The sequence below is a fragment of the Meles meles genome, chromosome 7 (assembly GCF_922984935.1).
Source record: "Meles meles chromosome 7, mMelMel3.1 paternal haplotype, whole genome shotgun sequence".
Lineage (NCBI taxonomy): Eukaryota > Metazoa > Chordata > Mammalia > Carnivora > Mustelidae > Meles > Meles meles.
In genome coordinates, this window is record NC_060072.1 from 121,546,244 (window position 1) to 121,574,015 (window position 27,772).

General features: G+C 45.2%; 1 protein-coding gene across 1 annotated transcript in view; it reads left to right on the forward strand.

Annotated features, from left to right (window-relative positions):
• CAMK1D (calcium/calmodulin dependent protein kinase ID) overlaps positions 1-27,772 on the forward strand; it is a 437,677-nt gene that overhangs the window by 156,309 nt on the left and 253,596 nt on the right. Inside the window, exon 2 of the mRNA XM_046013033.1 lies at positions 2,393-2,524. Within this exon, the coding sequence (XP_045868989.1) occupies positions 2,393-2,524 (132 nt within the window). The remainder of the gene's footprint in view (positions 1-2,392; positions 2,525-27,772) is intronic.

Sequence of the window (27,772 nt, forward strand, 5' to 3'; positions counted from 1 at the left end):
CCCCATTAAACACTGACTCCCCATTCTCTGCTTCCCCAAAGCTGGCAACCACCATTCCTCTTTCTAGGTGTGCATTTGGCCGCTCTGGGTACTTGTGTAAGTGGAATCGTATGGTACTTGTCCTTTCAATTCTGGCCTCTTCCCTTTAGTCTAACGTCTTCAGGGTTCATCCACGTTGCAGCAGGTGCCAGAATTCCATCTCTTATATGACTGAGTAATCACAGTCCATTATATGGATAGACCACATTTTGTTTATCCGTTCATCCGTTGATGCATATGTGGGTCATTCCCACCTTTCGGCTGTTGTGAATAATGTGGCTATGAACATGGGTACATGTTCATATCTGAGGTCCTGCTTTCAATTCTTCTGGTAGCATGCCCAGACCTGGGATCGCAGACTGAATTTCAGCCTGAGAGAATGGGACTGTAGCCTTGGCTTTGTTACTCTATCGGGGAACTGTCGATGGAGACTCCTAGAGTCACGGCAGGCATCCTTGGCCATCGGGGGCCTGTCTTGTGTCCTTTCACAGGTAACTTGTGGTTAAGGCCCATCTGCTTAGCACGTGAAGCCCCTTACGTATTGATGTCCCATTGTCCGCCCTCACCCAGGGTTGCAGATATGTCCATCCCTCCTGAAGTCAGGGACAAAGACAGAGAGCACTCAATCCAGGAGCGGCAGCAGCCCACCAGCACTGGCTCCCATGGCGACCCTAGTCCCCTCCTTCTCCTATCCTGGGTCCAGGGTCAGTTCATACACAGAAACCTCACTTCCCACTTTGTCTTCCAGGAAGGGAAGAATTGGTTTCCCTTGGTGAAGTCTGTTGGCAGTGAATGTCTGACTCCACTCATCCCTCTGAGAAGTCTGTTGTGTGTTTTTCGTATTTATATTTCATAATCGTTGTTCTGGTTGGTTCTAGAAGATTTCTGTCTCTGTGAAGCGCATGGTACTGGGAGGGAGAATCCTACTCAACTAGTGATTTTGGATTTGGGCAGATCTTTGTTCTCTTATTCTCCATTTGGTTCTTTGGTGGAAAGCTGATCCTCTGCCCCTCAGGTTTATATAATTAGATAGAGACATGAAGGTAGCTGAGCTTCTTCTCTCGAGTTTATGTTCCAGAAGGAACACTGGCTGAAGACTCACAGTTAATTGCACTAAGTAAAGCGAATTCCTCTCACTGGAAGGGATTTTAGAATACATACATGTTTGTATTTTCTTTGGTCTGTGACGGAGGCATACCCTTGTCAGATGGGTAAGGAGAGGAAGAGAAAAGTACATTTTCCTTGCCTGAGCATCTCTTTGATGTTGGTTGAAGAACAGAGACCCTGAGGCTCGGGGATTGGTATGACCTTGGTCCTTCTAGTGGTTTCTTTTGATACATGACGGTTTGTCTCTAATTATAACTGTGTAGAAGCCATGTGTAATGTCTCTCTGAGGAAAAAAGAGTTGCTCCTTGAGGTCTAGAGACAGGAAGTGACTTAGTGGACCACAGTCTTTCCTTGCTCCATGTGCACAGAGCCCAAGTTACTGGGGCCTGGAGTGGGCAGAGCCTACATGTTTCAGGCCTCAGGGAAATTCTGCCCCCAGGCTGAATGTGGGACCCAGGCCCTGCCTACTGGCAGATGGAGGAGGTGACAGGGGTTGGGGACACAGGCCACCGAGGTGCTGGGCTCTGAGGCTCGCTGACCACAGGGGTCTTCTGCAGAGAAATGAACTCTCTGGCCCCAAATGTCCAGGTTGTTTTTCCAGTGTGTTATTCTGCCTTAGCAGAGTTCTCTTCACAGTTTCCTGCAGAAAAGTCTTCCCCACTCAGGGCATCATGTATGCCTTTGTTTCAGAAAACAACTTAGTGAGAACTTTCAGGTCCCGACCAATTAATTAACCCCATGTCGTTACCATGTGTTACACCAACTCATACTTCAGTTACACTTTACCTGTTGGCGAGGATGAATTGATGTTTGTGACAGGCTCTGAAATTTTCTTGGAATAGAGGGGCCTGTGAGCTATCTAGAAATTTGAGCATTACTTTCTTGCTTACTTGGGGGTGGGGGTACTGGCCCTGGAGATGGACACAAATTTTCTCTGCAGGAACCAATCTGGGAGCATCCAAGTTTGGTTTGAGGTGACTGCCACCATGTTATTCTCCAGGGGCTGGGAGCTGCTCCAGCCCAGGCAGACATCCCCGTGTCCCCTTGCATGAGGGCGCTTTGCCTGTGTGCACTGGTTTTCCTAGAGAAGTCCAGTATGGAGTGATGCTGGCCAAAAAGTAGCAGTCACGCTGGCAATTGTTGTTACTATTCCTTAAACCTTGGGAACGGGATCGGAGGAGACCCCGGGGATCCCTAACTCCCGAATCTAAGCCTCCTTCTTCTTTTTCTCCTTCTTTGTTCACAGCGGGGCATTTTCTGAAGTGGTCTTAGCTGAAGAGAAGGCCAGTGGCAGACTCTTTGCGGTGAAGTGCATCCCCAAGAAGGCGCTGAAGGGCAAGGAGAGCAGCATAGAGAACGAGATCGCTGTTCTGAGAAAGTAAGTGCCCCAGGAGACGGCCTCCTTCCCCCACCACCTTCGTATTCTTTGGGTCCCCATCCAGGGGAGGGAGAGGGCGCCAGGAGCTGGGTGCCCGGAGGTCAATGATTGGAATGCTGGAGGGGGTGGGCGCTGTTACCAATGACTGACATTCCTGTGGTGCATTCAGAGCACGTTGTGTGTATCTACATCTATCTATCTATCTATCTATCTATCTATCGATCGATCGATATCTATCTCATCTCACCTCTTTTGTGGCAGCCATTGGAGTTACGATTTCCAAAGAACGTACCGGTCAGGTAGACTTGGTTTTGAACTCATGCTAGCTCAGGGACCTGGGACTGGTCACTGAACTCCGAGCCTTCCCCGTGAACAGAAGTTAAGAATCTCTCCCTCACCGAGGTCCTCAGGAGGAAGGGAGGTGGTGCCTAAGCAGCATTTCTAGGGCGCTTTCCATGGCACCTGCTACGTCGTGAGTCATGAGTGCTCAATAGAGGGTAGCTAACGCCGTCCCTGCTGTTCATACTGTTTCTGTTGTCTTGTTGTCGAGGCTTGATTTTACAAGCAGGAGATGAAGCTCAGAATAAAGTCACTTGTCCAGTGCTCTGTGGCTCCTAGGGAGCAGAGCCTGGAGTGCCAACACCACCAGAGTCCTTTGCACACTCTTTAATGGGTCTTCTGCTTCCTGCCACACACATGGCTCCTGGAATCCAGCAAGTTCCATAGAGAGCACTGTTCAAGAGCTTCACCTCTTCGTTGGGTTTTGATTTTGTTTGCCACGTATGCTAGAACTGAATCAAAATCCCGCCTCCAGCATGGTGATACACACAGAGCCATTCTGATGTGGCTGGATCCCCCATCCCCCAAAAGTGATGTCTTAATGGTGTGCTGTCCAGTCTGTTCCCTGTGTTGCCACGATCAAGCCATTCCCCTGTGTCTCACAGGGTTGGGGGGAACAAAGCCCTTATAGGGTGCCTGCTTTTGCATGTTTGGGGAGTGTATCTGAGCATTATGCTATGAAAATTTTAAGACCTTCTATTAATAAAGAATGTTAGAAATATCCTTGAAATATTTGGGGTTTGGAGTCAGCACGGAGCAAGAATCTGTTTACAGATAAGCAAAGCAGAGTGGGAACAACCCTTCTAGGGCTCAAAACAAAATGTTACCTACTCACATTCCTCCTGAATAACCTACCTCTCCCTCTTGTCTCTCTGGGACCCCTCGTGCCTGCTGAACGATGCTGTCTTGCCCTTGGTACAAACCCAGGGCCACCAACGTGGTCAGGATGGTCTGTCCTGTTCTGCTGTTATATGTGATTCGTGTTCCAGAACAAATGGGTCTCAACAGCTTTTCGGCAGAAGGATTTTTGCTTATTTGTTTGGTTGTTTGGTTGGTTTCTAGGTTCTCTGGATTGTCTATCTGGGACCCAAAGAATTTCAGATTGTCCTGGGGAGGATTGCATGAAATGATCCTATGGAAGAGAATTTGGGACAACCAGTTACTCTAAGTACATTAACATCAAGCAGGATGACACCATGTTAATGAAACATCTATTTAAATCGCTCATTTTCCAGTATGAACTCAGCACTGGGGGAAGAGGGCGTTTGCTGGGTCTTGCAGCCACGCTGCAGATATTTGGCATTTCAGATGGAATTCTGAGTGGGCCCAGAACCTTCCAGAGTGTTGACCGTGGGCACAGGGGCTGCCCACGGCCGAACTGAGAATGGCACCTTTATTTTTAGGTGACTCCCTCACAGGCTTCGAAGCCACAAAGCCAGGGAAGTCAGGTTTTATCCTCAGAGTTATTCTGTGTCTACACGGGCAGTGGGTGCAAACAGAGACTTCAGAGGCCAGCCTTGGTTTTAGCTGTGGTCATTCTGCTCTAATTAGTGTCTCAACCGACGCCTGTGTCAGTAATCACTTCCCGGGAGAGGGCATTGAACAGCAGGGAGGGCTGGAGTTTGGAGTAACTCATTTTGGTCACTTCTCACTATCAACTGTTGAAGTGCCTTGAAGTGTGACCCTTCTTTCGCGAATAAAGAACAAAGAAATGATTTCTCAAGGGATAAGAAGGTGATAAATCTCCCATGCTGATTGATTGATTGATTGATTTGGGTCGTCTGACAATGATTTATAAGTGGGAAAACGAGGCAATTACACATCTTAAGCAGCCCAAAGCAGGAGCTCCTGGGTGGCTTAGTCATTAAGTGTCTGCCTTCGGCTCAGGTCATGATCCCAGGGTCCCGGGACCAAGCCCTGGATCTGGATCCCTGCTCAGCGGGAAGCCTGCTTCTCCCTCTCCCACTGCCCCTGCTTGTGTTCCCTCTCTCGCTGTGTCTCTCTGTCAAATAAATAAATAAAATCTTAAAAAAAAAAAGAAGAAGGCAGCCAAAAGCAAAGCATACAAATGGTGAAGAAAAACAGTTTTGGAAAGGTTAGGGTGGCATCGTCACAACACACAAACATTTAACCAATATTTCGTAAATGCCCATGCGTCAGGTGGCACTGGCACTGCCGGGCGCCGAGGCTGGAAGGATAAGATGCCTTCTGACCTTCCGGGAGCTTCCAGCTGTGTTATAAGTAAGTGTGATAATGTAGATGCCGCCAGAGAAGGTCTGACCAGGGGCTAAAGGCGCAGGCTGCCCAATTCTTCCTTCAGGGAGGGGTGTGAGCCAAGGTTGTATTTTGCTGGGGGCAGAAAGGGAGTTCCTCAAACCAGGAGGGGGCCGCAACGCAGAGGTCAGGGGATGGGAGCAGGCTAGTGTGCTGGGAAGTGGCTCATTTGACTGTGGCAGACTGTTCAAGGTGAGGGACAGAGACCTGAGGTTGGAGAAGTTGTACTGGGGGTGATCGCGTACCCCACTTTGGACTGTGAACATCATTCTGTAGACAGTGGGGGGCCACGGAAGGATTTTAGTGGAAGAGCGTGATCAGGTTTGTTTCATTAAGATTATTGTGGTGGGAAGCTGGATGGATCTGAGGGGGCGAGACTCAGTGCAGGGGAGCGGTTTGGAGGCCGTTGGAGGAGCCTGGGAAGCAACGCTTTGAAACAGGAGCTGTGAGCTGGGATGGAGAGACAGAGATGAGGGTGTGTGCAAAATGGAATGCCTAAGACTTAGGGATCTGGAAGAAGTGGGGAGAGGGTTGAGAACAGATAGGATTCCAGGATAACCCTCAGGTTTCTGATTGGATAACTGAGATCTGGAGTGCGAGCACTGGAGGGCAGGTGATGAGTTCTGATTTAGACACACTGAGTTTGAAGGTCTTGGCATGGCCAGGTGGGGATGGCCACTTGACTGCCTAGGTCTGGAACGTGGCTGTGATCTAGGCTTGCTGGATACTAAAACTTTCCGAAACCAATAGAACAGAAAACTTTGTGATACTTTCCATAGCTAAATCATTTAGATGAGATTGCAAAGAGACCTGCTTTATTCCAAATTCTGCTATATACCCCAGCCATTTGTGTATTTCTGGGCCATTTTTCATCGAAGCAGGCCCGTCTGAGCATGGCTTTCCCTACGATGTGCTGAGTTCATTGCAGGGTGAGAGATTTATGTCTTTCATTGAATAGAAGTAATGTAGCTAATTTATCCTTAAGCGTGTCTTCATACTTGCTCTGAAAATAGTTCTAAAATGAATTTTCTACTTGATAAGTGGATATGAAGCCAGGCACAGAGGGAACAACAAGTGACAAGCGTCATGGTGGACAGTCGCTACATAGCAGAGAGCTGCTGGCCTGACTTTGGCATCCAGGGAGCTGGATAGCTCTGATTCCTTGTCAGTACCTCTAGCAGCATGGCTGGTTTTTGTCCCACGAATGGAGACTTTTGTGCCTTGTGGAATATCGTATGTGATATCATCCCCTCATTGCATTATAGAGCTTATAGTTTTGGTGCTATTATTTACTTAGAGGGCAGGCACTACCCAAATCTCATTTCAGGGCAACACACAAGACGTTTTATGGAGAAGGAGAAAGGTACATATATAACCAGGCTGCATTTAAATGAGAGATGAAGAGAGGGGGGATGGAAAACAAATGTATCTAGTGGATCCCTTTTCCTAATGCGCGGGGAGGGGACTGAGGCTCAGCTGGGTTGCAGGGGCACCATCTGAATGCAACGTGGCTCTGGAGCTCAACATGCTTTTCCAGTGCATACTTTGTAGGCTGCAGAGAGTATCTTGCTGTGGGGGGTGGGTGTGGGCGGGAGGGGGCAGGGATCTGGGTAGGACTGGCTTTTAAATTGGATGTTCTCCATCTGGGTACACTGGGGAGTCTCAGTTGAACATCTTTGTCATTTTCTCCCTAAATCAGTGGCTCTTCACCCACATTAAAATCACTTGGAATGCTTTTCAGAACATCAGATGCTCAGGCTCTATCCGAGACCAACTACCTTGGAGGTCATGGGGAGTGCTGCCCCTGCTCTCCACCTAGCGATTTGGACACTCAGCTGGCTGTGTTGAGAAGAAAATATTGGAGCACTGAAAAAATAAAATTAAATAAAAAAGAAGAAGAACTGCTTAGGGCCCTTGCCTCCTAGTTGCACTGCCCGGGGGTGAAAGTGCTCTTCTGTGCCCAGCAGCATGGAAAGATGTGTCCACACACAAACACGCCAGACAGTGCTTCCTTTAGGTGAGAGGTTTCTCTTAGAGGAGGGAACTCAAAGAGCTGCATTTCATCGGAAGCAATTGACTTGAGCCCGCCATCCTGTTCGTGGGGAGCAGGCACAAGCCGCTGGCTGGGCTCAAGAGGGGCTGCTGGCTCTTTGAAGGGGGCAGAAGAAAGAGGGGGAGGAAGAGCCATTCCTGGACTGAAGAAGCTGGTGTCGGGGTTGGTCAAGGCAGGACGACTCAGCAACGGGTATGTGGTCTGAAGGGGATCAAGGCCGCTGAAGGGGGCAGATGCCAAAGCCCAGGATTCCCTATGGCCAAGGTCAGGATGGGTTGCAGGAAGTGTGGTGAAGCTAGGCCTTCTGGAGAGAGAGTGAATCAACACTCAGCCAGGCACCAGCAGAGTGCCAGAGGCCTTGGAACTCCTTGTGGTAGCCTGGTTCTCTGGTTTTCTTAGACCAGACAACATTTCTCTCCGTGCAGACTAACTGGGGGGGAAGGCAGCTTGAGCACCCGGAGGCGAGGACAGCTGGTTTTGTATTAAGTAATAGCCTTCAGAGGAAGGTTTCCCCATAGATGAACTCATTGAAATCTGGCTTGCTTCTGTTCCTGTAGCTTTGTTCTCATGGCAGGCTGGCCCTGTTCACGTGTTGAAATCACTGCCAAATGCCAGTTTATTGTTGTATTAGAGAAACATACGCTTCAATAGAAATTCATTGATTCAGAGTGAACAAAACCACTTTTCCAGTGGCTGAAAATGGCTAAGCTGGTAAAGCAGACACTGAGAATTTCTCAGGCACCAAGATAGCTTTTGAAGGATCTATGTGATCTATTTCGAAGAGAATATTCTGACAGAGGGAGACCTTTCCTTTGGAAAAGTCGTTCTGGAATTAAGGACACAGGCAGGAAGTATGAAGAGTCATGGCAAAGGGCATGTGATAACCCACAGGGAAGGAGGCATATCTTTTATGATCCCAGAACACTTGCCTACCCCAGAAAACCCTTAGTGCAAGGTCCTTAATGTAGAAAAAACATGTCATTCCATTAAAACAGAGGTTGAGGGAGGCACGGTGCATGCTTTGGTGGGTGCTATTGTTGTGTGATTGAAGCCACAGTGTTGCCAAGCTTGGAGCAGGCATGTATGGGGGCATCTGCTGAATGATCCCAGGCCTGCTGGCAGGTGGACACAACCCCATTGTCCCCTGTCCAAACCAGGCTCTTTGAAAGCATCGAATTCCAAAGAAGAGCTGACTCTCTTCCCTATGGCCCTAGTAGAGACTTGACCTCAGTCTTGCCTAATTTGCTCTGTTGTCCCCTCTTTTACTCTACACTAAGGCTTCTCTGTTTCTGGGAGCCCTGCGGGTCTGACTCCTGAATGAGGAGACTTTCCTTGCCAGGCAGGCAGTCAACTCCGCTTCGGTCAGACCATCATTTGGCACTTATTATATTTCAGCTTAACATTGTACGTGTGGTTAAGAAATCAAAATGGTCAATTGCCAACCCAACTGTAGAGCCCGAGAAGCTGCATTTCATGCTTCCTAGTGATCTTCACCTGGTACTTTGTCCATGGGAGATAATCTAGGAACCTTTTTTAAAATTTGATCTGAGATCAAATTTTTATTATTGTAATTACATTATTGTTGAGATATGTTATTTTATTATCAATATCTTGGGCATGGCTTACAGAACTCCCAAGAACAGACGGAAAATATGATTGGTGGTATCCCTTAGTAGAAAGCAGAGACATTCAAACTAGTCTGAGCCGGCATGTTGGTTTTCCTGTCTGGTGTTCACGAACCTCTGGGGCCTCTCCCTGCCTATGGCTTCTGCTTCCCAAGCACTGCCTTCAGTGTGGTTTTCATGGACTGGCCAGCCTCCCTTTCCTTAGCGCTGGCTCACACAGGTCTGTGAAATGAGAGCATCAATGCATGTCCCGTGTTAATTCCACAAGGTCACCTGCATGATGGAATCCAAACCCTTTTGTGAACAAGCCCCCCGCATTGTGATCTCGCTATCTCATGTGGACCTCCAGGCTCCCATGACCCACATCGTAGTTGAGGTCCCCCCAAAAGGAAAAGGTGATTCCTGAACAGGCGATTCAGGCCTCTGCCTCTCCTTGCCGCTCCTGCCTACATCAGTGGGCCATGCCTGAGACTGAGATGCCCCTCCTTGAAGATGTCCCTTTTGACTGTCCCTTCCCTCTGAGACTTTATGGCCCCAGTGTTTACCTCTGTCCCTTCTGCCACTGCTCGTGAGGCCTGCTTCCTGAATTCAGCCCTGGACTGAAGGCATGAAGCTAAGGATGAAGGCCAGGATTGGGTGGGGGATTTAAGGGACAGAAGGTTAGAAGCACTGAGCTTGGGTACTGAGGAAGGGAAGAGGGACCAGGGGAAGGAAGGCATCTGTCCTGATTTACAGCCCTCTCTGGCTTTGCAACGCAGAGGATGGCAAGAGTCTAAGCCAACACGGGCATTCTAGAAGAGGCAGGTTTGAGGGGAAGGTGAGTTTCCTAGGGCAACAGAGCAGACTTAAATCCAGTCGGGCTGTTCTTACCACCTTTCATACTATATATATGACTCTGCAGATATTTTGAGTAGTTGAAGAAACAATGTGTTTTATCGCACTTTTCAAGGCCATGTCAGTTACTTGCAGGCTTGTTTCCATGCTTTAGCTCTCTGCTACCTAGTCTGGTGCTTGGGGAGTCAACCTCATGTGGGTTGGTTGGCTGTTTAAATCCCTCTAATAATATATTGTGGCAAATATTTTCCCCTTCTTCTGTGAACTTACTGAGCTAATGACTTCTACAGATTTCACTTAAATGATTCCAACAGAAATGTATATGTATTTTGTAACCTAATATTCCTAGAAAGTCAGAAGAGCTTTTATTGGAGGATCACACAGCAGGAACAAGTAAGTACAGGAGTGCTGAGCTAGAGGATAATGGCCAATGCAGAAAAAGAAATAAACATACATCGACGGCTTGTGGGTACTCTTCTGTTAAACTTTACATTTTGTAAAATCGGTCCCCTTTGCATGGTTTTGGCATTATTTATATGGGCAGAGAAATAGTTTTAGCAAAGTTTTATTTATGATTGATCCTGTAGTTTAAGCTAGGCATCATTTGGTGAATGAAAAATTTTTAAAGATTTTTATTTATTTAACACACAGACAGAGATCACAAGTAGGCAGAGAGCCAGGCGGGGGTTGGGGGGGGGTAGTAGGCTCCCCGCTGAGCAGAGAGCCCGATGCTGGGCTTGAGATCATGACCTGAGCTGAAGGCAGAGGCGGGAACTGGTGTATCGATTTCATGGAAGAAGAACCTGAGGGACAGAATGTATGGTTTGTGCAAATGATGGAGGCAGCAGGGAGCCTCTCACTTGTGGGGCTTCCTTCAGTGTTTTAGGGTACCCAGCACTCCCTTCTGTTAGGAAACCACCATTGGAACTTTGGACGAAACAACTAGAAACAACCAGTAGGAATCCTAGCACTTGTGGTAAGAAAGAAATACCATAGATTTCAGTAGATGATAGATGTCAATAGATTCATTGAAATAGACGTGGGTTAATTCAATTAAGAGACTGGGAACTCTAAAATCAGAATCCAGCTTTTGTCTCAACCTAGTCCACTGAATTCTAGAGCAATTAATACCTATCCTTTGAAATTTTAAGTAGAGATATTCTCAGGGCACCTGAGTGGCTCAGTCAGTTAAGTGACCAACTCTTGATTTCAGCTCGGGTCATGATCTCAAGGTTGTGATTTGTTCTGTCACATTAGTTGACTTATGAATGTTGAACCACCCTTGTATCCCAGGGATAAATCCCACCTGGTCATGTTGGATAATCTTTTTAATGTATTGTTGGATCCTATTACCTAGGATCTTCTTGAGAATCTTGGCATCCATATTCATCAGGGATATTAGTCTGAAATTCTCCTTTTTGATGGGGTCTTTGCCTGGTTTGGGGATCAGGGTAATGCTGGCTTCATGAAAAGAGTCTGGAAGTTTTCCTTCTGTGTCAATTTTTTTTAAATTAATTAATTTTAAAAATACATTTTATTTATTTCACAGACAGAGAGATCACAAGTAGGAAGAGAGGCAAGTAGAGAGAGAGGAGGAAGCAGGCTCCCCGCCAAGCAGAGAGCCAATGCGGGGCTTGATCCCAGGACCCTGAGATGATGACCTGAGCCGAAGGCAGAGGTTTAACCCACTGAGCCACCCAGGTGCCCCTCTGTTTCAATTTTTTCAAACAGCTTCAGGAGAATAGCTATTATTTCTTCTTTGAATGTTTGGTAGAATTCCCCAGGGAATCCATCAGGTCCTGGGCTCTTGTTTTTTTGGGAGGTTTTTGATCATTGCTTCAATCTCATTACTAGGTATTGGTCTATTCAGGTTGTCAATTTCTTCCTGTTTCAGTATTGGAAGTTTATGGGTTTCCAGGAATGCATCCATTTCTTCTAGGTTGCTTAACTTATTGGTATATAGCTGTTGATAATAATTTCTGATAATTATTTCTATTTCCTTGGTGTTAGTCATGATCTCTCCCCTTTCATTCATAATTTTATTAATGTGGGTATTCTGTCTTTTCTTTTGGATTAGTTTGGCCAGTGGTTTATTGATCTTATTAATTCTTCCAAAGAACCAGCTTCTAGTTTCGTTGATGTGTTCGACTGTATCTCTAGTTTCTAATTCTTTGATCTCTGTTCTAATCTTAATTGTTTCCCTTCTTGTGCATGGGGTGGAGTAAATTTGTTGTTAATTTTCCAGTTCTTTAAGGTGTAAAGAAAGTTGGTGTATTTGGGGTTTTTCAATTTTTTTGAGTGAGACTTGGATAGCTATGTATTTACCCCTTAGGACCACCTTTGCTGTATCCCATAGGTTTTGGACTGATGTGTCTTCATTCTCATTGGTTTCCATGAATTGTTTAAGTTCTTCTTTGATTTCCTGGTTGTTCCAAACATTCTTGAGCTGGAAGGTCTTTAGCTTCCCATTGTTTGTATTCCTTCCAAACTTTTTCTTGTGGTTGAGTTCCAGTTTCAAAGCACTGTAGTCTGAGAATATGGAGGGAATAATCTCAGTCTTTTGGTATGGGTTGAACCCTGATTTGTGACCCAGTATGTGGTCTATTCTGGAGAAAGTTCCATGTGCGCTTGAGAAGAATGAGTATCCTCTTGTTTTAGGGTGGAATGTTCTGTATATTATCTGTGAGGTCCACCTGGTCCAATGTGTCATTCAAAGCTTTTGTTTCTTTATTGATTTTCTGCTTAGATGATCTGTCTATTGCTGAGAGTGGCATGTTAAGATCCCCTACAATTAATTTATTCTTATCAGTATGACTCTTTATTTTGATTAACATTTGGCTTATGTAGTTGGCTGCTCCCATGTTGGAGGCATAAATATTTACAATTGTTAGATCTTCTTGGTGGATAGACCATTTAAGAATGTTGTAGTGTGGAGTGCCTGGGTGGCTCAGTCGTTAAGCGTCATGATCCCAGGGTTCTGGGATCGAGCCCTGAATTGGGCTCTCTGCTTGGTGGGAAGCCTGCTTCTCCCTCTCCCACTTCCCCTGCTTGTGTTCCCTCTCTTGCTGTGTCTCTCTGTCAAATAAATAAATAAAATCTTGAAAAAAAAAAAAAAAAGAATGTTGTAGTGTCCTTCTGTATCTCTGACTATAGTCTTTAGCTTAAAATCTAATTTATTGGATATGAGAATCGCTACCCCAGCTTTCTTTTGACACCTGTTGGCAAGAAAGATGGTTCTCCCTCCCTTCATTTTGAGTCTAGATGTATTTTTAGGTTCAAAATGAGTCTCTTGTAGACAACATATGGATAGATCTTGTCGTTTTATGCAGTCTGCAACCCTGTGCTGTTTTATGGGAACATTTAGGCCATTCACATTGAGAGGATTATTGAAAGATAAATTTTTATTGACATCATGTTGCCTGTGAAATCCTTGTTTCTATAGATTGTCTCTGTAAATTTCTGTTCTATGTCACTCTTGGGTTCTTTCTTCTTTTATAGAACCCCCCTTAATATTTCTTGTAGTGCTGGCTTGGTGGTCACATACTCTTATACACCTTGCTGGTCTTGGAAGTTCTTTATCTCTCCATCCATTTTGAATGCCAGCCTTGCAAGATAAAGTATTCTTGGATGCATGTTCTTCTCATTTAGTGCCCTGAATATGTATTGCCAGCCCTTTCTAGCTTACCAGGTTTCTGTCGACAGGTCTGACATTATTCCGATGGACCTTCCTCTGTATCTAAGGAATCTCTTCCCCCTAGCTGCCCTTAGGACCTCTTGTCTAAAATTATGATTCGTCAATTTCACAATTAAGTGTTTGGAGATCTTTCTAGATTCGCTGATCTTGGGGGGTGTCCTTTCTGCCTCTAGGACATGAACATTTGTTGCATTCCCCAGACTGGGGAAATTTTCATCCAGAATTTGTTCAAGTGTATCTTATCTTCTCTCTTTCTTCCCCCCACTCAGGGATCCCAGTAATTCTGAAGTTGGAATGTTTCATGGCATCATTTATTTCCCTAATTCTGTTTTCATGGCTTCTAAGCTGTTTGCTCCAGGCCTCCTCCTGATCCTTCTTTTCTATCAGTTTGTCTTCTAGATCACTAATTTGATCTTCTGCCTCAGTTACCTTAGCTGTTACAGTATTTAGATTAGATTAGATCTCACTGATAGCATTTTTTAGTTCTGCCAGATCAGCCCTCACTTCCGCTCTTAGAGTTTCTATGTTGCCACTAATGGTCTTCTCCAACCTAGCCATTGCCTGGATAATTGTTACCCTAAATTACCTTTCTGACATACTGTTTATGTCCATATCCAGTATTTCTGTGGCAGAGGGCACATTCTCTGAATTTTTCTTCTGTTGGGTGTTCCTCCTCCTAGTCATTTTGGTAAGAGATGGTTGAGGGAATGTATAGCTGAATATATCAACCACGATCCAGGCAAGGTGCACCCTGGAAAGTTTTGGAGCAATCGGAAGTCACCACCAAAAAGAAAGAAAAAGAAAAAAGCGAGAGACAGAGAGAGAGAGAAAGAGAAAACTCAGCCAAAATGAGCCCCCAAAGTAAGATTTATAAGGTACATAAACAAAAATGAACAAACAAAAAGACTGACTAAAGTAAAAGACAAGGAAAAAAATAAAAAAGAAAAACCCAGCCAGCCAAAATGAACCCCAAGAATAAGACTTATATAGTACAAAAACAAAAACAGATACATGGAAACACTAACAGGAGACTAAGATGAGAAGATGGTTATAAACCCTCAGTGTGGGCAAGGAAGGTTATTTCGGTTCTTCCTGGGTGCATCTTGTTATCTTTGTTTAAAGACTCAACTTCCAGTGATACAGGGAAATTAAACTTATTTATATATAGGTGTGGTATTGAATAGGAAAAAAAGATTACCTTGAAGCTTATAGCTACGTGCATTAAAAAAAAAAAAAGAAGCACAGATATATGTATGAAAAAAATTCAAGTTAAAATTATTATGGAATATGTTGTATTAAACCTCTAGTTGTAATGGTAAGTAGGTTAAAAAAATGAAAAGAACAAGAATCGTGAGAACAACTTAAAAAAAAAAGAAAGGAAATTGTGTCTATGAAATAGACAGATTTGGGGGCAATACCAGGAGCTTAATATATTGTTTTCTCCTGATATTGGGGTTTTACAGTTTTATGGGGACCTTGTGGTGGTTGTCCCCTTGTTCTTTTGGCTTGTCTTCTGCGGGAGGGGCCTGTCACGTTGTTTTTCAGTCAGTCCTGTTTGGGCTGAGTTGCTCTGCCCCCCATCAAGGGGCTTGGCTCTGTGGAAATAGGATTTTCAGGCTTTTTGCAGCTTTTCTGATGTTTAGTGGAAAGCAAACTGTCCACACCCAGACCTCCACCTCAGAGAGAAGTCCCAGTCTGCTCCCCTCTGGATGGTCCAGAACACACAGTCTCTGCCTCTGCAAACTCAGCTGAACAACACAGACTCCTACAGGCTGTGTGCACCCCTGCCAGTAGTCGCCTCAGGCCCCCGCTTGTCTCTGCACTCCTGTGCCACTAAAACCGTAAGTGATATTGGTCCAGGCAAGCCTAAAGCTGGGTGACTGCTGTTGCTGGAGTCCATGCCCACACAGGGTGTACTTACACCCTGCAACCACACAGGTCACAGAAGTCTGCCTCAGGGGATCCCAAACTGAGACCACGCTGGGTTCTCTCAGGCACGGGCAGGAGTGCACCCAGCCAAACAGTGGTGCAAGCAGTGGAAAGCCACAGGCTCAGAGTTGGAGGCCCCAGTGCACTCTCTCTGGCACGGGTTGTCACCAGCAGTGGGTGTCCTGGGACCATGGGTTTAGGCCTGTGCCCATGACTGCCTAATTCCACCAGTTGCCCCTTAAGATCTTTTGCTCTTTTTGAGTGCTTTTAACCAGTCTCCAAGTTAGTGCTGGTCCCCAGTCACAGGGCACTTTCGTATTGGGGTGTTACTTTCCAGTGGGTCACTTCTGGTGGCTCCCTCCTCCTTTTTATCCTCCGATATCAGTCCAAGTGTTCCCATTCCGCTTTACCTCTCCACTGATGTCCTTCTGCCCCTGTAGAGATCCAGAAGTGTATAATCCTACATCTCAGGCTGATTTCATGGGTGTTCAGAGTGTTCTGGTAGATATTTAGCTCACTTTAGGGGACTGGTTGAAGCAGGGTGTCCTATCTTTCTGCTATCTTGCCCCTCCATCTTCCTCATCTTTTTTTTTTTTAATTTTTTATTTATTTCTTATTTTTTTATAAACATATAATGTATTTTTATCCCCAGGGGTACAGGTCTGTGAATCGCCAGGTTTACACACTTCACAGCACTCACCATAGCACATACCCTCGCCAATGTCCATAACCCCCCTCCCCCTCTCCCAACTCCCCCTCCACCCATCTTCCTCATCTTTAAGAGCCCCTAGGTATGTTTGGCACTGACTAAGGACTCTGTCCCACCAGCGTGACCAGATTCCAGTCTGGGATATTGAATCTGGTTTCAGAAAGACCTGGTGATTTCAGCCGGATGTGCTCCTCTTTCCGCTTCCCCCTCAGAAACAGAGGTGGTGGTGCAGTGGTGCTATGCTGTGGGCTGCCGTGACTGTGTGCTGATGCAGTGGTGCTGTGGGCTGCCGTGACTGTCATTGTGTTCTGACCCATGCTGCCTCTGGTTCTCTGGAATTCACTAGAAAGAGGCTCAGGGACCAGCCTCAGAGCCCATGGTCAAGATGATGTTGGTCCTTCGTGACAGTTTCTTTTCAATAGAACGAAGATAATACTCCTCAGAAGTGCAATAGGAGCGAGGCAGCTGCAGACTGGGGAACAATTCAGACAATATAGACAGTGTTACTGTGGGATACACTTGTAATCTGGGAAACCTCCACTGTCCTCATCTGGCCTCAGGCCAGGGAGGCATGCAAAACACCTGAGCCCAGCTCCTATTCCTTCTTTGTCCTGTTCAGTCCTTTGCCCTCTCTGTACCTTTCCAGAACGCTGGAAAAGCTGCCTTCTCACAGGCTGTCCTGCATATCAGAGCGGATGTGAGGGACACTGGGTCATCTGAGGGCGGTCCAGGGTAGGTGAGAAGCAGGGCAGGGGAAGCCACTGAGCAGAATCTAAGTTGAAAGGTACTATTTGTGGGTTGAGTCCACCTGCTCAAGAAACCACAAAATTTTCATTCATTAATTTTTATACATCAGTATGTATCTTTTTCTAGATCTAAAGGTAAACTTACAGAAAGAAATTTTCACTCAAGCATTAAGTGTACTTTCTAATGAGTCCCTTAGCTGGAGAGCAAAGGGATAAGACAGCTATTTCTTTAAAAGGAAGGTTTTCCTGGGTTGAATTCGGTTGGTTGGTGTGAACTGTATTTCCCCAATTCCAAACCCAGTTCCCTTGCTAGGAATGCCTGGTGTGGTGTTGTTCTTGTGTTTGTCATTTGTTTCATCCTGGTAGGGTCCCTCCAGGACAAAGCCACTGATTGGGTCACTGGAGACTCCCACACCTACTTCTACTCAGGTGTTCCTGAAAGATATCAGTACAGTGGTTGAAATTTTGATGGATTTGTTCTTGGGCTCAGAGTTCATTCATTTGTTTGTTGGTTCCTTGTTTGCCTTTTCTTTCTTTCTTTCTTTTCTTTTTTTTTTTTGAGTGCTTCATTTTTTTTTTAAAGATTTTTATTTATTTATTATTTCACAGACAGAGATCACAAGTAGGCAGAGAGGCAGGCAGAGGGAGCGGTAAGCAGGCTCCCTGCCAAGCAGAGAGCCCGATGTGGGGCTTGATCCCAGGACCCTGGGATCATAACCTGAGCCGAAGGCAGAGGCTTTAACCCACTGAGACACCCAGGCGCTCCTTGAGTGCTTCATTTTTTAATACCTCTTAGAAGATTGGTAGGAATAGAGAAGGTGATGCACCTTGATTTGACCCACCAAGAGTATCTACAAATAAGTGCGGATTGTCATTTGTACCACAATAAAACTGAAAAAAAAAAAAAAAGTACTTATTGATATAATTTTCTGGAGGAATATAGCAAATAGTTTTTCCTTTCCAAAACATAGTAATTTAATGAAGTGACACAGTATTTTATTACACAAACTTGGATACTTTGGCTCATTTAAGAACTTGGACGACAGTCATTGTTAAGTTATTATGAAGTCTGTTATTATTAATATTCAGTCAATGTAACTTTTCCAAAAATATAATATTCCTGTTTAAAAAGCCATTTAGAATGAGTGTTTTTTCCTTCATAAATACAATAATGTCAAGCCATGTAGCACAAGCTTCTAAACGGAAATTTTGTTCTGAAGAGACTGCTTAAGCAAAAAATATGCCTGATATTTACACAATATTGTTGCTGAGTCAGGTGACCAGATGGCAGTGAGACCTTGCACAGCACATGTTTCAGACTCCTGTATTCCTTGTACTCAAAAGATCACCTCGTGTGTACAATTTCATCTCCTTTTGTAGTACTGACCTGCCTTGACTTATGTGTACAAACCATAATTTTTTGAATGAACTAACCCGTACTATCAATGTATCATTTAGAATGTTTTCCATTGCGTCTCTTTCTGGATGGTGTTATACACTACATCTATCACGTAAAATCTTGTTATTTGGAATTTGGTTTACCAGGATACAGATCCAGTTGAAATTTGTCTCTTTCACTAAAAAAGAAACATGCCTAGAAACCTATCTGTAAGGTCTTGAAACCAGTGTGCTAAATGTTGGTAATTACCTTTTCACCTAAAGAGATGTGGCAGTGACCCTGGGTGGCTGTAGGTCAGAAGTCTACAAGTACTTGAAATAACTCTGTTCCTTTTGACAATTTTTTATAGCACAGACTTTTAAATAATTTAGATGTGTCTTCTAATTATTCTGAATTGGAGAGCTCTGAGATCTACGTAAGAAGAATGCATCACCCTTCCAAGATTGCAGATACTTTCCTAGCCTTCAATTCTCTGTCTCCCTCCCTTCCTTTTACCTCTTTAAGATAGAGAGAAAAAGGATGGTTTGCTCTATGGTCTGGCATCCCCTCTTCTGCTGGAAAGCACCTTTTCCTCAGCACTGGGCTGGTGTGGCCTCAGGTGGGGTCTGGTCTTCTGGTGCTTTGCTTCCCTGAGTGTGGTTGTCTGACTGCCATTGGCACCTGGGAGCTCGTTCAAAGTGCAGACTCCCAGGCCCTACCCCAGTGGTACTGAAACAGAATGTGTGGTGGAACCAGAAGCCCAGGTGACTGGTTTGCACATTTGTCTTCAAAACGCCCTGACCTAGGACACTTCCCTGCAGAAAACAAGACGATTTAGCTGCCCCTTCCATGAGATCCAATAGCATCTGGAATTTTTCTCCCCTGCACCACTCACCACAGTATAGAGGAATTAACCACTTCCTTGTCTTTCTTTCCCACTGTGTGGGAAGCCCGTGAGGACAGGGGTGTTCTCTGAGATCCAGATGTATTTCTAGTACCTGGCAAAGCCCCTGCGACATACCAGGTACTTTGTATGTTTTGTTGGATTGAATGATAGCAATTTCACATGAAGGCAGATTGAGGAACATGACAATGTAGTCCCTTTCCTTTAAAAAACATTTCAGAGTGCTGTATTTCTTTGAGTGAATAGAATCTTTAGGCACTTTGAAAGCATAACTACCGGTATCCTAATACAGTATTTGAGAGTGACACATTTGTATTCTTTTTGAAGATGGAAATTGACACTAAAAAACAACAACAAAAAATCATTTCAGTGTAATACATTGAATCCCCAACAGAACTGGCATAGAATTTCCACTTTTTTTTGTCAGTTCTTCTCTGATGGGACACATAATACATAATACTCCTTTTTAAATGTCTTCAGAGGGAAATGTGCAAATGGCCCACCAGTGACAAACCGCTCCTGTTGAAAACAATTCTGGTTGTGATTTGCCCCTCAGGGTTTTTTTTTTTAATATTGTATTTATTTATTTGACAGAGAGAAATCACAAGTAGACAGAGCAGTAGGCAGAGAGAGAGGGGGAAGCAGGCTCCCTGCTGAGCAGAGAGCCCGACGCAGAACTTGATCCCAGGACCCTAAGATCATGACCTGAGCCGAAGGCAGAGGCTTAACCCACTGAGCCACCCAGGCAACCCCTGCCCCTCAAGTTTATAGCTTGTCCAGCATTTTAAATGTGAAAAAACTGTATTAATGACTCCAAAGTTCCAGTGAGAGAACTACCTTCTGGAAAGAAACTGGCATTAACTGGAGCTGAATTCCTAGATTTCATTTCTTGAACCTTATCGATCACTGGACACACACTTTCACAAACAAATATAATGCAGTCTGCATCTCAAGGAGCTGATGTGCTGAGACAGGCAGCTTTCCTGGAACACCTAACAGGTTCCGAAGAGATCATAGCCACCTGGTGACTCAGAAGAAGGGGGCATTGGAGGAACCTTGAAGGAGGCTAGGCTTTACTGGGATGGAGGCAGGGGGAAGGGAGGTCTCCGTGGTTGGGACAGCTGGAACACTTCTAGACAGAGAGAAATACACTGTGTGGCCTGAATCTGGAAGTCAGAGAGAGGGGGCATGCTGGAAATGGAGCGGTTTCCTCCATATAATGGACTGATGGGCACAGACCTGGATGGGAAGCCTGACTATGACGGTGTGTTTCAGTTCGCACTGCTGAGATGGGCTGTACTGATTAGGATGAACATTCAGGACTATGAGGTAAGTCATGATGGTAGCCTGGATTTTTAAGAAGGACCAAATGGACCAAACACTTATTATTGTTGGCAGTATATAGTGCGAGGATTCATCTTCTGAAGTTCTGACTTCTAGGTCAATGGTTTGCATCGCTGATGATTTCAGAATGCCCCTTGTTTTCTCCTTCCTGCTTTTCTCTTCTCTCTGTTCCTTCCTTCCTTCATTCACTGCTAAACTCCTTTAGTGTTTCTACATCTACCACTGTACCTCCTCACTCATCAGCTCAGTCACTAAACGCTTATAGCCTGATTCCCGCCCCGCTATGGCTCTGCAACTGTTTCCTCAAAGATCGCCAATGATTTTGAGTTGCCAGATGTCTGAGACTTTCCAAAGTATAGATGCTCTTTGATTTTTCTGAAATGTGACACCCTCTTGACCTGTGCTTGACCAGCTCTCTGTTCTTAAAACTCTCAGATTGCTTGATTTTGACCTTCAGTATATTTGCCTCCTGTTTTAGTCTTTTTGCGTTGTTGCAACAAGAAAGCAGAGGCTGCATAGCTTAGAAACAAACAGAAACTTCCTCCTTTCCATTCTGGAAGCTGGGAAATCCAAGATCAAGGTACCACTTGATCAAGGAACCACTTCCTGGTTCATAGATGGCATGTTTTTGCAGTGTTCTCAAATGCCAGAAGTTGCCTTGGGGGCTCAGAGAGGTCTCCTTTATAAGGACACCAAGTGGACAGTCATGAGGGCTCTACCCTTGGGAATTAAGCACCTTCCAAAAGCCCTACCACTGATACACTTGGCAGTAACACTTCCACATAGGAATTTTGGGGGATGCAGACATTCAGTCCATAGTACCTCCCTACTTTTCTGATGGCTCTTTTCTCTCGTTGGCAGACTCCTTCCTGTCTCCTAGATGGGGACTTTTTTCAAAATTCCAAACCCAGTCTTCCTTTTTCTCCACATCTTCATCTTTGGAGATTTCCAGGCTTTTGTCTCTTCCTCAGTTTGGTGGACTGGCAAGGCTTTATCTCTAGCCCTGATGTTGAAAGCAGTGGTCTCCATAGTGCGCCCAGAAGATGGTCCACTGTGGTGCAGAAAGAAAATGTTAGCATATCTACTCAGGGCTGTGTGGGTGGCTCAGGATATTAAGCATTTGTCTTTGGTTCAGGATTGAGCCTGTCATTGGGCTCCCTGCTCAGTGGGGAGTCAGCTTCTCCCTCTCCCATTGCCCCTCCCCTTTGCTCATGCTCACTCTCTCCCAAATAAATAAATAAAATCTTTAAAAAAAAAAAACCTACTCGTCATTTTATCTTTAAAAGTAAGACAGAAAAAAAATGACAAATATAATTTAGACTAGGCCCCTGCTTTGTCAGGCAGACAAACACAGCCCTGTGACTCATCCCGAGGGAAGAATGGGCCCGAGACATGCCCTTGCTCACCCGCCTCCACCTGAGAAGACTTAAGGCAGTTTCCATGTGTCCAGCTAAGTGGATTTCTGGATTGTATGACCTAGCTTTACCTAAACTAACCCTCATGAAGTAGACCAAGAACCTAAGAAAATTCCTGAAGGAAATCATGACCTGAAGATCATACTGTGAGACCGCCAACATGTGTACCAGTGTGAGCATTTTGTTCACCATGTGACAAGGACAGAACAATGAATAATGTGGTCAGTTGCACTGATCTCACTGAAAATGCTATTATTAATAAGGTTTCTCTGCAGAAAGCAAAAATTTATTTTAATTATCTGATACATAAAGTGTTAATGTGTAATTTTTTCTTTTAGATTGTATTTATTTATTTGATAGAAACAGCAGGGAACACAAGCAGGGGAAGTAGGAGAGGGAGAATCAGGCTTCCCGCTGAGCAGGGAGCCCAATGTGGGGCTCGATCCCAGGACCCTGAGATCATGACCTGAACTGAAGGCAGGCACTTAATGACTGAGCCACCCCTTAATGTGTGTTTTAAATGTATCTAATATGTTAAGATGGTAGTAGATGTTATTGTATGTAAATAAGTATACCCATGGTGGGGGATGAGAAAGGATTTTGTCTGAAGGGGTACAGAGTGAACACAATTTGGAGACCATTATATTGGAGACATGAGACTATGTTCCTGGGACTTTAGAGACAAATCCATGCTCAGGTCTAGCTGGATCCTGCACATTTCAGCCCGGCAGCTTGCCCACATGCCTTATACCACCAGCCTCTACGACTCAGAATGTAGAGCTGGAGGGTCCAGTAGGCAAGGAACACTGTCTGGTTCCACAGACAATCTGAAAATTCAGCCCAGAAGTAAGGGACAGAGCAGAGGCATGGAGTCAGCCCATGCATCTTTTTTTCTCATAAAGTAGACTGGGGAGATCTTTGTCAATCCCTGCCATGCATGGGGTGCTCGAAGGAGGTGATGGCCTTGGTTATGTATTGGTAAACATTCCCACCATACACCATATGCCATAAGGCTTACCACCTTCCTGCCATATCCCACCATAAGTCAGTTTAGGAGTCCTCTGACTCCTGAACTCAAGCTGGAACAGGTCACAGCACACGGCTAACTGCTTCATTGTTCTTCCTACTAACTAACTCATGGACTCCCATCAGGAACCTTGTCAACAAACCTCTGGGAAGCCTTGACTTGCAGAGCCCCCCATCTGGCCCCAGAGGAGACCTTATCCACACTCTCCTGTCCTCCTCATCTGTGGCTGGCTCCAACGCATGGGTCCACATGTGGCAAGGACGAGCCTTTGCAGATGATTATTAAGCAACTGCAGAAAACCATTCTGGCTCTGGGGTTGGGAGAAGACACACAAACCTGAGCATGTCAGGTCACTGCCCTGGGGAACACAATTGGGAGGCTCTCAGCACATAGCATGGCTCTGTGGGGTGGAGAGAATGCATACCATCCAAAGATTACCCCCCAAGAAGAACAAGAAGTGTGGAAGGTGCCTCCATAGAAAAAGAAGATTCCAGAATCCCTAGCCAGAAGGACCGATGAAGGTAAGGTATCTCTCTTGTGGAGCCGCTCAGTAAAAAACAGAAAAAGTGACTTTTTCTTTGAATGGGATGACACACACCTATGGAAGTCTTCAAAGGACACGAAAAATCAAGGAAATCTGACCCCACCAAACAACACAATAACTTGACAGTAACTGACCCCAAAGAAATGGAGATCTGTGAATTACTGGACAAGGAATTTTGAAGACTTGTTTTAAGGAAGCTCAGAGAGGTATGAGAGTACACAGATAGAAAACTCAAGGAAATCATGGACATAATACATGAACAAAATGAGAGGTACAACAGAGAGAAGTCATAAAAAAGAACCAAAAATTTTGGAGCTGAGCAATGCGAAGGACAAGATGACAGTTGAAAGATCAGACATGGGAGACTGGAGCCTGCTGGGGCTCCTCTCCTGGGTCATGGACTTGGTGTCCAAAGCTGGTGACTCTGAAGGTGTTGAACTGGCTAGAGATGAACTCCTCTGAGACTCGTTGACAGTGGGAAATGGACTTTGTATGTACAACCTTGGTGTTCAAGCAGGGCTTAGTAACCAGCTCAAGTTCCACTTTGTACTTAAAAAGTAGAATGTAAATCATGAATAAATGACATGTCATTGAAACCCCATTAGAAAGGGAAAAACTCAGGAGTCATGGGATACATGTCCCACTGGAAGCAGCCTCAGAACAGGAGAGCACTTGAAGAAGTGCTCCTCATGAGGAGCCATGAGGATGACCAGAGACTGGAGATCAGGTTCTGGGAGGAGAGCCAGAAAGAAGCAACTGGTATTATTTAACCCAAAGAAGTAAGCTAGCGGGCATCACTTAACATATCTTTATAACTATATTTAAGAGACTGGGATTTTGTGGGGGATGCTATGCTTTTTTTTTTTTTTTAATCCTCGAAGATTTAGAATCATAACATGTAGACATAATAATCCATCTCTTATTTAAAAAAATTTAAAAAGATTTTATTTGTTTATTTATTTGAGAGAGAGAGTGCACACAAATGTCTGTGCAAGCTGGGGGAGAAGCAGAGTGGGAGGGAGAGGGAGAGAGATTCTGAAGCAGACTCTGTGCTGAGCTCAGAGCACAATGTGGGTCTTGATCTCACTGCCTGAGACCATGACCTGAGCCAAAACCAAGAGTCAGATTCCTAACTGACTAAGCCCCCCTCCCCAGGTGTCCCCATCTCTTATTTTAGAGTTAAGACTGTCCCAGAGAAATTAAACCACCACAGTTCACCATTTGTCACCAGCTGTCTGAGCATCAGGACGTGGGACTTGAGGACGTGGAAGTGTAGGGGGCAGATTTTCCTTTACCCTCCAAAGGTGTCTTAATTTAGGCTGGCCCCGAGGTTTGGGTTGACATAAGACAGATCGATAGGAGAACAGCCTACAAATGCACTGAACACCAGTCACGTGGTAAAGAAGCCTACGTGAGGAACAGAGACCCAAAGAAATCGGGAAACCAACTCATGTTTGCCTGGGGTGTCACAAAGACAGGCTTGCGGACAAATGACTGAACTCCATGGGGGAGTTTAAGGGTAGATGAGAATTATTTTAACAAGGTCCATTTGTGCAGAATTCTCCGGGTCTCACCTTCTCATCCTTGATGTTAAGAATGTTACTTTCCTTGGGGTAGAGGACAGACATCTTTCACATGGGAATTTCCTCTCCCGCTTTTGAGAAAAAGAAGGAAGATCAGCATGTTTTGCTTATTTTTGTTGTATTTAACTCAAAATATTCAGTAGGTCAGAGCGACAGATTTTGGGGAGGGGGGCATGTTTTGAACTCCCTCAGAAGTCATAGATGACATTTAGGTTGGATAAAAACAGTCTTCTCTTAGAGAAGCTTATCTACTATTGGAATGAGGGAGGCTCCTGTATTTTATCTGGAGAGTTTAGAAAATGCCATTTCTCCAGGACAGAGTTCTGCCCAGAGGAGGAAAAAGTGAGTTGATTTCTCAGTGCCTCTGTAGTATGAGGGCTCCAATTACAGGAGCTGGTTTTTCCTTGGCACCTATGTAAGAGAAATTCTCTTGGCAAATACGTAGTTAGACACTTACCATTGTTAAAATAGCTTTTTAAAAATTTTAATTCTAGTATAGTTAACGTAGTGTTAATGTTAGTTTCAGGTGTACGGTATAGCGATTTAGCAATTCTCTGCATTAACTCAGAGCTCATTGTGATAAATGTCCTTTCATCCGCTCCCCCCTTGTCACCCATTCCACACCCCCCCACCCCCCACTGATGACCATCTGTTTGTTCTCTATAGTTCAGAGTCTGTTTAAGAGTCTGGTTTCTCTTTGTCTGTTTGTCTCTTCTTTTCTTTTCTCGTTTGTTAAAGTAACATTTGTAATATCCTATTTTCAGCTAGATATGTTTTAAGACCAACAGCAAGGATGATGCTGTTTTCCATTAAGGCCCTTAGTTTTTATCTGATGTTGCCAATAAGTGAATCGGTTTGCATATCTGCATGTTCACGATATGTTCCATGTTTCAGGCTTTCTCGTTGAGGCGGAGTTTCCACTTTGAGGTCTTATCTTTTCGAGGACTGCATGAGGGTGATTGTACTAAAGCAGGTTTAGAGTAATCAGAACATTATGATGGCAAAGTGGCTGTCAGCACTCGGGCACCGTTTCCAGTGGAAACAATTTCTGCACTCCTGGGGACGCCTGTTTTTCTTTTTGTCTTTGCGTGCTTAGAGAGCAGAAAGCTGGACCTGAACCTCTCAGGTTCTTTAATGTGATTATGGATTCATGAAATGATGCCTGAGTCCTCAGAGTTACATAAGTAAGTAAATAAAAAGCTACCAAGGCCAAGGGTCTTAGCCAGGCATATTGCTCTTATTTGGAAGAGTGGCCATACGTTTTAAGTGATAAACAAGGCTGCATCCCATGTGATTCTCTGGGGGAAAAAAAGAGTGGACTTCCTTCTCCAAAGCCACAGAGGCCGCTGTCCAAGAAGGAAGCCGTAACTATGATTTGGCAGGGAGAGATGGTGGTGATGAGGGTGTTGGTGTTGGTGCTGGGGCTGATGGTGGCAGAGATAGTGTTGCCGGTGGTGGTAACTTCTCTGTGGTTGAGCACACGTGTCCCTGGTGCCATGCTGTTCAGCTCCCGGCTGTGAAACACCACCATCAGGCACGTGCTGAGTCTCCATGGGACTGATGCAGAAGCTCGGGGAGGTCAGCTGCTTACCAAACCTGAGCTTCAAATCTAGGTGTTTCTCAAATCTAAGCCTTTGTGGGTGTATATATGTGTGCTTGTGTATCACACTGCCTCCCAGTGCAAACCCTTGTTACAATTTGGGGATTTAAAAAAGCTACCCAAATGGAATAAAGGAAATTACGCATAGCTTGGAAAGGCTACCAGTGGGTTTTGTGGGCAGTCACATGGTAGGCTGGGAGCTGTATTCAGACCGCAGGGGCCACCTTCCCTACAAAGAGCTAAAGTTAGGAGAGAGCCTTGCTGAGATATTTTTCCCAACTCGGCCAGTCTTTCTTGGAACTAACTAGAGTCGTAAGTCGGTGGTTCCCTGATCTAAGAGGTATCAGAATCCACTGGAGGGATGGTAGCAATCTGGCCTATTGGCTCTAGCTCTGGATTCTGGCTCAAGAGGCTGCTTTTCTGCTACCTAGTAATGCTGATCCTGCCGGTCTAGGGACCACACATGGAAAAGCCTGACGCGGCTGTCTCAGCCCAAGGTCTCCACTCTGATCCTGCAGCTGTTTCTCCAAGGTGGTGACCAAGTGTGAGAGCCTGTGAGGGCCTCGAGGTTCAGCCTGGACAGCTGTAGCTGGTCTTCAGTGACTTGCCATCTGGTCCATTCTGAGGCCTGCAAGAGGCTTTGGGACAGCAACAGCTGCCGTGCTCAAGAGAGCATCTCCGCCTCAGAGACTGGAGTGCTCGAATGCTTGCCTGGTGTAAGTTTTAACTGAGGGTCAGCTGTGGCAGGGAAGCCACTCATGCCATCGGCTTCTTTCAGCCTTTTGAAATGAGAGGTTCCCTAGGGACACTGCCGGGACAGGCAGCCTCTTGCCTAAAACACTTTAGAACTTGAGTATTCCTGAGTCTCCATGCCATGAGTCTTCAGAGATTCCAGCGCTAGGGAAGGCCCACCATGGGGGCCTAATACAATGGCTCTCTCCCACCAAACCTACATGAAGTCTTTCACAAAATTTTGGAAAATTATTATCAATGGGGCGCCTGGGTGGCTCAGTGGGTTAAAGCCTCTGCCTTCGGCTCAGGTCATGATCCCAGGGTCCTGGGATCGAGCCCCACATCGGGCTCTCTGCTCTGCAGGAAGCCTGCTTCCTCCTCTCTCTCTGCCTGCCTCTCTGCCTAGTTGTGATTTCTCTCTGTCAAATTAATAAAATATCTAAAAAAATATATATTATCAATGTATTTAAATTGTTTCTACTGTATTTTTTCAAAAAAATATTAACTGCCTGGGGCAC